Consider the following 9456-nt stretch of genomic DNA (forward strand, 5'->3'; position numbering starts at 1 on the left):
CTGCAGCTGCTCGTCTATGGGCGAGCAGGCACAGCAGGCAAAAAATAGCCGTGAAGGCGACTCTCTCTGCGACTGTCCGGCGGCTAGAACAGACCGTAGGACTACAACTGATCCCTATTTCCTGATGCTTGTTGATGATTCATTTACTGATTGATTGGCAGCTAGGGCTTTCAACAAAACTGGTAGTTATTGGTCTTCGTCAGAGGCTGCTCCTCCTCCTGGTGGTCACAAGACTGGTCACAGGGGCCGTCGCAGCACTTGGGCTCGTCACTCACTTCACCCTCTGTGACCTGCTGCTGCAAATTCTGGTAGATTAGCTGTGGGGAGGCAGCATTAGGAGGATGAGACTAGTTCCAACAAAGCAAAAATATCAGCTTCATCTGAATGTTATGGTGTGATAAGGGAACAAATTCTTGCATTCAACAATATATATGTTTTAAAATTGTGCGTATCTCCCATGGGAACATCACTAAAATAAGATGATACCGAAAAAAAGAAATGTAATTGGTTCTACAGCTCGGCTAAATCTGTTGTTTCTGAGGGAAGATTTATTTTTCCTGCTGACATTTCTGCCGTATAGCGTCACATGTTTTGTCACATGCATAGTTTTGGCAAAGCTGAACTCTGCGTCCCACTAACTCACCTGTTCCTGCTCGGGTTGCTCCCCGAGCAGTCTTTGTATCATCTGACTGATCTTGCTAAACGTCGGACGCTCTGTGGGCTCCAGATTCCAGCACATCTTCATGATCGTGTAGCTGAAACAAAAGTGAACCATACTTACAAAACAGATTTCAGAGGAGTTCCCTGGACAAAAAAAAACCAGTGATGGCACACATTTCAAACTGTGCACTGTTCAAATCAAGAAACTATACAACACCAAATTAGACCAAAAAGAAGGAGAGGTTTATGGAGGTGGTGACGCAGTTTGATAAGAGACTCGTTCATAAGAACCCCTCCAGTCTCATTTTGCTGCCATGAAATAGCAGTTACATGGCGTCCTAGCCTTGAGATCATGTGGCTAACAGACAGAACTGAGGCCTGACACACAGCAGAACAACGGATGATTAAGCCCTGACTCAGATTCAGTCTCCTCTGTTTCCACAATTATTCTGGGGGGGGGGGGGGGGGGGTGTGACAGCCACGCTAAATGAGCACACATGGGGCCCTCTGAGATACTGGGGAAAACACTCATTTTTGCTTAAGTTTGGAATTTAGGCTTGTTAAGTTTTGGGGTTATGAGATAACCCGAAGCAAGTAAATTAAAATCAGGAATAATGAAAGTACTTCATGAGGTTGCCTCATGTGTCACTTATTTCAGATGTTAGAGCAGAAGACTAAGTGATCTTTGTTCTGTCGAGATCAACATTTGAGAAGAACGCTACTTGAACTGTTCAATATCGAAGTCAACTTCGGATCAACTGTTTATTATAAATCAGTCATAGTTAAAGCTTCAACTTTTTCAACTTAAATGTTACTAGTTGTCCCCCGTGTTGGTCAGAGTCTGATAAGCAATGTGCTAACATTTTACCAGTGGATGAAAAGGCTGCTATTACTGAAACTCAACTTTTTTAGTAAAGTAAAGTGTTAGAAAGGGCATCTGTGGGGAAAAAGCAGCAGTGATTCATCTTTTTATGAATCAGGCTTTATGTTGCTGAGGGGTCGAGCTTACATCTCAGCTTTAGCAAAGTTTGGTTGGCACATCTGGTAGCCATGCTTCACCATCTTGTAGAACCTGGAGTCCACAGCCACGCTGGGGTAAGGGCTCTTGCCTGATAGAGAACCATATACTGTAAGTTTAGCAAGCAAATCGTGAAATACATTTGTGTAAATAGGGTACATATGCACATGTTCTGACCTAAAGAGAAGATCTCCCACAGGAGGATACCGTAGGACCACACGTCACTCTGGATGGTGTAGACACAGTCAAAGATGCTCTCTGGAGCCATCCACTTCACTGGCAGACGGGCCTTCATGAACAACGTAGAAAGCACAAAAGTGTTTTTTTATGGACACTATAACGTGGTTAATGTGAAGTAAACTTTAGCTCTAGTGTACTCAGGGACTTACATTGCCCTTCACCACGTAGTTGGAGTCATTCATGATGTCGCGTGCCAGGCCAAAGTCACAAATCTTGGCCTCTCTGCGGTCGGTCAAGAGGACATTCCTAGCAGCCACGTCTCTATGAATACACTGCACACACACACACACACACACACACACACACACACACACACACACACACGCACACACACAGTTTGTCTCGGGTTGTAGTCTCCCACATCAAAAGACAAAAAGATCACTGAGCAGTGTATCTCAATGCAGCATGAAGAATTCCAATCTATACATTGCCACTATGACAATAAATACAAAGAATCTAATGGGAAATACCCCTTATAGGCCACTCACGAACAAACTCAAAACTCATTCATCATATTCTATAAAAGGCAATCCTTTTTCACGCAAATTTGGTTCCTTTTTTCCCCTGAAGATTTAGTTTGTTGTGTCGGCGATATCCACTTCCGGGGGACACCACAGCAGCTACTGCTGTAAATGTTGACGGTAATGTTTTCTGGTGTGTTCATTTAGATCCTTCTTAGCAGTAAAATCACTTACGTTTTTGGCTGCCAGAAAGTCAAGGCCCTGAGCCACTTGAAAGGAAAACCTCAGCAAGTCGTCAATGTCCAGCGGCCAGTCACCTGTCTCCTCACACACGGAGTCTTAGCAAGAATGAGACAGGGAATAATGTTAGTAACACACAGGGTCAGGAAGGCGGATGCTTTTCACTCGCATGATGCTGCATAGTGGATGCATTTGTGTTTACTCAAACTGGGATTGGGGGAGCTTTTTACCTGGAGATGATTCGATATTTGGCACCTGGCTGGGTCTCATCTCTAAGTAACTACTAGAAGATGTACTGGAGATCCCGCTGTCGCTGTTGGATGGAGAACACAAGAGAAGAAAGGTGTCAGCAATGTGAATGTTTTTCACAAGTCCTCCGTCATCAGACTGCACATGTCTGGTGACGTATACCTTCTAATATACTGTCTCTCACTGCAGACGTTCTTGTAGTCATTAGAGCCCTCCACGATGTCGGGAACGCTCATAACAAAGTTCTCAACCGTCTCTGCCTTCTGACGAAGGAAGTTCAGGAGGTCGCCGAGGCTGCAGTACTCTGTGATCACAAGCACTGGTCCTGATGAGGAAACAAATCATGTCATGTCCCTCTCAACAAGGGAGAACGTGGTTGCATGCAAATTACTTGAATATACTTGATTTTTTTTTCATAAACATGTTTTTGCTGTATTCTGATTCCATCCAACATGATACAGAACAAATGCAGGCTGCTGTCTGACCTCCATAAGTGCAGGCTCCCAGTAGATTGACGATGTTCTTGTGGTGTCCCAGGTGGCTCAGGATCTTCAGCTCAGACATCAGAGCTTCCCTTTCATCGGAATGGGCACTGGCTGCAGAAATACAAGACAGATGTGTCATTGTGATCCTATCTGATCGTGCGCCACAAGGATTTCACTCAGTGACATTTTCTCTGGAAGATTTTCAGATTTCCCGGTCACTCTCACTCTGTTTAATCATGAAGGTCTTAAGATCGGCTCACCTTTTAACATTTTCACAGCTACACGCAACGCATTGTCTTCCATTCCCAGGCCGTAGGCTGTGGCCTCAACGACCTTTCCAAAAGCTCCTGCACCCAGGATCTTCCCTGGTGAGACGGAAGATATAACGAGAAAGGATTTTGACTATAACCCGCTCAGATCAGGTCTGTTTGTGTTTCACAATCAACTTTCAGATATGTTCTTCTTCTAATCGTATTATGTTTACATTCACTATTCTACTCTATGGTTCTAGAGCACTGAATAATTGTTTCAAAAGTGTTTCAAAATGAGTGCATTTGAGTCAATTTATGATTACGTGGTGCAGACCTAGCTTCAGCTTGTCTCTTGGGAACTCCCACTTCTCATTATAAGGCAGCTGAGTGGGGTCAATGAAGGTGTAGTTGTTTCCATCTCTTGCCTCGATGATCTGCCAGCGGATCTCATACCTGGGTTTCTGAAGATGAAAACAGGAGCAAATGGAAGTAAACCACACCACCAAAAACACAGCAACTGACTAGCCCTGTCCTATGGAAATATTTGAATGTCTAAACAATATTTTACAACTTCAACTGCTGTATGTTTTAATGGATGTAGGTTCAACTTACCTGCTTATATTTGTATAACAGAAAAACCAGGAGCACAAGGAGGATGGCGAGAATGCCTGCTGCTCCAATCAAGGTGGAAGTGAAGAGTTTGTCTGCACAATCAGACATAGATCATGAACTCACTGTTTAACTTACATGGACTGACTGTGGGTCATGCAAGTTCACGTTCTCTAATGTCCGTGGTGTTGTGTACCGTTTGCATATGTATCTTGTTTCTTCACAAATTGAAACAAAATAACTGTGCAGTTCCATAACAGCTAAAAAGGAACAAATGATGATGAAATGATGCGATACGCACCAGAAACCTCCATGGCAAACGTGTCGCTGCTGACGCCGACAAGGTTGAAGGCCACACACTCGACCGTCATCCTCCGGCTGGACGGCCCCACGGTGAGGACGCTCTCCACCTCCACGGCCCCGTACTCCTCCCTCTGGACCTCCACTGCGGGAGCCTGGAGAGGGAACACCAGCTGCAGCCCCGAGGTGTTTTCATTGCACCTGCCTCATTGCAAAACATACACAGTCAGGCAAAGGACCAATTGTTGAGGGTGAAAGTGTGAGTTGAAGCACAGTATGCCACACCGAATGACATTTTGTGCAGGGATACTTACGTAGGGCGGATCCCAAAACACTGGTACCAGATGATTCTGGGGGCAGGATAGCCAAATGAGGTGCAAGTGAGCGTGGTTATGTTTTCCCATCGCACCACAGCAACAGGTCTCTCTACCAGTGAGAAGAAAATACATGGAAAGAGAGTCTAACTTCAAAGAAACATGTGCTGTATTTTGCTCTGACCATTGAACTTAACTCCCTGAATGTGTTTACTTATTTGATTTGTGTTTACAATTCACTTACGATACATTTGGACTTGGAATGTGATGGAGGCATTGGCCAAGACGCTCTTGGCATAGAAGATGTATTTCCCCTGCTCCTGTGCATTCATTCTCTTCAGCTGCAGCGTAGCATGGTATCTTTAAAAAAAGGGGGGGGGAAGGATATTTTAACTCAGAAAAAGAGGAATCTGAAGTGACTAATTCTGCGGCGTGAATTCAGACAGTTCCAATGTATCATCGCTGAGTCGGTCAACAGATTCAAAAGAACACACCACTCTTCCCTCTAGCATGACCCGAGGAAATGTAATGACCGTGGACCCTGTTTACTTATACAGCATATTTCTAAACCAGAGTAGCTTGCCCGTGCTGCGGTACTCTTTCTTGTTTTTGTTTTTTACATTTAAACTGTGCTGACATGTTTTTGGAGACCACTTTTTGACGTCGGGGCCATGCTCTCCATTGTCACCGGGCTTGGTGTTGTACCTGTTGTTGTATCTGATGAGCTTGTGCTCCTGTGTGGACGTGTTTGGAGATGTTGGGGTGTGCCATCTGTGCTCTGTAATCTGGGGGTACGCTTCGATGAGCACGGTCAGCTCCAGGTCTTCTCCCTCGTTCACCTCCACTGAAAGACCCTGGTGGGCTAGTTTAGGGGACAGCTGGGGCAACAGCCGGATGTAGGCCTTGTCTGTTTAGAAGAACCAAAATAGTTTGATAAATGTTCCAAGCTTTTCATTATGAGGCATAGCAGGAGCGATTGTTTCTTGTAGCTTACCTACAACCAGCAGGTATGTCGTTGAACTGTTCACCCCTGCTTCATTAGTGCCAATGCAGGAAATGTTTCCTGTGTCTGTAAGGTCCACAGCCGGGATGGTCAGTATGCTCTGTATGTCCAGGCGATTTTCTCCACTGGAGCGAACCCTCTCCTCTATAGTTGGTTTCTGAAGACAAAAAGAGCACAAGTCTGAGTTAAAATCACGATTACCACAACAATCAAGAAGGCGCTCCAAATTCTTCATACGGACCGACTTGGTGGTGTATTCCCAGGTGACATTGTAGTTGAAGTTGGGGTTGTGTGTTGTGCAGCGAATTGTGAGCTCCTCCCCAACAATGCGCACATATTCATCGGTCTCCAAGAGTACGTAAGGAGGAAAACGAAGCTCTAGACCAAGAGGAAATTATTAATGAGTATCAAACTTGATGCATGTATCACTTGAAATGACTCTGTGACAGCTTTGGGTGGTCATTCCCAACAACCAAGTGGCCTCACTCTGAATGACGTAGATGGAAAAGACCTTGGAGATCATTTCCACTCCTCTGACCCTGGCTGTGCAGACGTAGTCGGCATTGAAGCCTGGGAGGAGCTTGTGGATAAGAATACCACGGTGCCGGTAAACTGTAAAGTTCATGCCCGGTGGCACAGAGGTGCAGTTGTCCATGCGGAGGCCCAGGTCTGTGGCTGCCGGGTTGGTCAGCAGGCAGGGCAGCAGGTAGTCCTCACCCTCCTTCTTCACCACCCGCAGGGACGTGCTGCTGGTCCAGAACGCACGGTTTGGATCTGGTAAAGAAAGGCATGGTGACGATTCAGAGCAATGGAATAATGTGAGATTGACACTGAGGGAATCTAATAAACAATCACAGAGAAGAAATAACCAGTGTGGACAATGTTCCATCCAAGCACTTACAAGTCAACATAAGGACGCTTGTCCTACTGTTCTCTTCTCATTTATCTGTCCTCACCTGTTACGTACACATGCACTGAGGAGGTGAGTTGCTTCGACCCAGTCGTGTAAACACACTTGTATGTTCCAGTAAATTCTGCAGAGGGATGTTCCACCTTTAAGGTGCGGACTTTCTGGTTGCCCTTGGACACGAAGCGTCTGTGTTTGGCTAACCTCGTTTGCCAGTTTACAGGCCCGTCGCCCTCACACCTCAGATCCAGAGGGGTCCCAGGTCTGACCACCAACTCAGAACTTTCCACCACCTTAGAGTTGAACTTGATCACCGGACGCCTCCATTCCGCTGAGAGGGAACATTCATCAATTAATCATTTGACTTTTTAGGGAAAGGAAACACGATGAGGACTAGTTCATCAAAACACACTCCGTTTTAGGAACTATCAGACAGTATTTTTGACATATTATGTGTTTCCCTATTGATAAGTAGAGACTTTGTTTCTGTTTTGGTCATTTTTTTAAAACTGAGAACGCAGAGCTGTCTCGCTTGTGCCATGATTCAGATCTATTTTTGGAAGTAATGTCATTAGTTCAGGAAACAAATATCAGACACTGAGAAACTCCCTCTGTCCATCTTACTTCCTTCTTTACGTCTATTTTTACTTAGGCTCTGTTTTCTGTTGGTCGTTATACTACCTCATCACTCTCCCGGAGCATTTTCTCTAAGGATCTAATAATGATGCGGATGGGTTTACTTTGTAGTTACTTGAAATCCCGGTACAGGGTCTGATGCAGACACTAGAGTGCCTTGTGCATCGGTGTCAGATGATGAGTGGTGTCACAAAGTGTGGTATTTGACACCCTGGGAATGCGAACGGGCTAAAAAAAACTGTTTTAGTGTTACTATTACTGCCAAAACAAGTTTGGTCCACGCCCTCCAGTGCTCACAAAAAAAGGTCTCGCCATCTCAAGGTCCACTTGAGGTCCAAAAGTGGTCCAAGTTGGACACTGGAGAGACGGACATGTCTTTCCTGTTAACCTGAAGCTGCCTCGTATTTAGAGTTCAGTCTACGCCCTCGGAAAAGGTTATAAAAGTGTCTATTTAGGGGTTTGAACAGTGTGTTTTGAAGATAGAAGCAGAACTGAGATTCAATGTTCAGCATTGTTGGACACACAAGATAATGTGGAGAACTAGGAATGAAACAAACCAGCGTTTTAGTTCTGAACCTCCTGGCTGTCAGTGCAAACAGTTGCCTTTCCTTCAAAGTCCCTGTTCAATACTCCAAATGAACTATTCATCCAACCACAACATGACTCAAATACATACAATAATAAGAAGGCAAAATGAATTCCTTGAACCATAATAAACCAAACAACAGATACTTTTATGTGCTCAAATGCAAATACATGAAATTGCAATTTGATGCTTGGCGGGTGATATTCACATATGTCGTGTTCAGAGCTGAACCAAAATGGGGAAAAAGAGAAAGAAAGCTTGTGTTGGATCTCAGATGGAGAAGCATGCAGTGTTTCTTGGCTCCTCTGCATTGAACACGAGTTCATGCCATGAAATGTACCATGAAATCATTAGAGCGTGAAACACGAGGAGTCACGTGTATGTATTTTTATAAGTTGGTCAGTTGTGGTGCAGAGAAATATGTCATTTAAAGAATACATCTAAAACGTATCCAAACCTTTTGGACCTTTTTTTTTTTTTACATATCAAAGACTTTCTTTCAACATGAAAATAAAAAATAAAATCACTTCTGTATGCTATGAGTATGCCTGTTTATATCACATTGTTTTATTTCAGACTGTTTAAATCAATAGCCACTGTAGCTGTAGATGTGGCAGTCAGCGTTTGTGTGGCCTTACCTGAGGCAGCAGAGGCCACGATCCCCAGCACCAGAGCGAGGTAGGACTGCATCCTGGATCAACTCCAAACCTGCAGTTTGAATGTTTACGTTTGTGTGCTACCAAATACTCTTCTTTAAACCTGTGGCATTAGGAGAGAAATAAGAAAAACTCCTCTGAAATTGTGCCATCAATCATCTCCCTCATCGACTTTTCTGATTGGTCAAAGCAGCTTTGCAAATCTCTGCTGAACAGCTATCTATTCCTCTGCAATGTTTATCTTCTTCAGTGTGCGTTAAAATCAGGAAACAGACTAATATGTTGAGAAAGCGCTCCACGATTACAATTAGGGAATTGATGAGTCACTTCATCTCAAAATACAGCGGACAAATTATGCACCAGTCCTTTATTTCAAAAGTACTCACCTGCCGATGTCAGATGTAGGGCTACGATCGCTCCCCAGCAGGGTGTGATGTTTCCAGCATCCAGAGCTGACTCAACCTTTCTGTTTGCCTCTGCCCTTCCTCTCCCGTCTACTTGTTTACAGTCTCTTCACTACTGAAGTCTCACAGCAAACATGATTTGTTTTTTTCAGACAGCAAGTGGTGGAGGGTGGAGGGAACTGTGTGTGTGTGTGTGTGTGTGTGTGTGTGTGTGTGTGTGTGTGTGTGTGTGTGTGTGTGTGTGTGTGTGTGTGTGTGTGTGTGTGTGTGTGTGTGTGGGGAGGCGGATCAGCACATCACGCTCAACAAATTAATGAGCCAGTTCCAATTTACCACAGAAAGGCACAATTCTCCCGAGACATCCGTTGAGGTGAGACTAATCACCTCCACCACTGCTGGATCATAGCTGCCAGGCTTCTCAAGTGTGGAATTGTGGG

The 9456-nt window shown here is 44.6% G+C and overlaps 1 protein-coding gene across 2 annotated transcripts in view; it reads right to left on the reverse strand.

The window, feature by feature from the left end:
• The window catches only part of csf1ra (colony stimulating factor 1 receptor, a), an 11505-nt gene extending 2397 nt beyond the window's left edge, over positions 1-9108 (reverse strand). Inside the window, exons 1-22 of one of the 2 annotated variants that reach the window (XM_079268341.1) lie at positions 9002-9108; positions 8598-8718; positions 6787-7068; positions 6317-6604; positions 6072-6208; positions 5822-5987; positions 5533-5734; positions 5072-5187; positions 4828-4939; positions 4515-4714; positions 4217-4308; positions 3939-4065; positions 3614-3718; positions 3354-3464; positions 3031-3193; positions 2850-2932; positions 2614-2717; positions 2068-2190; positions 1856-1967; positions 1670-1769; positions 644-755; positions 1-317 (exon numbers count right to left, since the gene is read on the reverse strand). The exon at positions 1-317 is cut by the window's left edge and continues 2397 nt beyond it. In XM_079268341.1, the coding sequence (XP_079124467.1) occupies positions 171-317; positions 644-755; positions 1670-1769; positions 1856-1967; positions 2068-2190; positions 2614-2717; positions 2850-2932; positions 3031-3193; positions 3354-3464; positions 3614-3718; positions 3939-4065; positions 4217-4308; positions 4515-4714; positions 4828-4939; positions 5072-5187; positions 5533-5734; positions 5822-5987; positions 6072-6208; positions 6317-6604; positions 6787-7068; positions 8598-8649 (2934 nt within the window). In that variant the 5' untranslated portion in view covers positions 8650-8718; positions 9002-9108 and the 3' untranslated portion in view covers positions 1-170. The remainder of the gene's footprint in view (positions 318-643; positions 756-1669; positions 1770-1855; positions 1968-2067; positions 2191-2613; positions 2718-2849; positions 2933-3030; positions 3194-3353; positions 3465-3613; positions 3719-3938; positions 4066-4216; positions 4309-4514; positions 4715-4827; positions 4940-5071; positions 5188-5532; positions 5735-5821; positions 5988-6071; positions 6209-6316; positions 6605-6786; positions 7069-8597; positions 8719-9001) is intronic. The other variant, XM_079268342.1, reaches the window with a different exon arrangement.
• Between the last annotated feature and the right edge of the window lie 348 nt (positions 9109-9456).

The sequence above is a fragment of the Melanostigma gelatinosum genome (genome assembly GCF_949748355.1).
Source record: "Melanostigma gelatinosum genome assembly, chromosome: 5".
NCBI classification, from domain to species: domain Eukaryota; kingdom Metazoa; phylum Chordata; class Actinopteri; order Perciformes; family Zoarcidae; genus Melanostigma; species Melanostigma gelatinosum.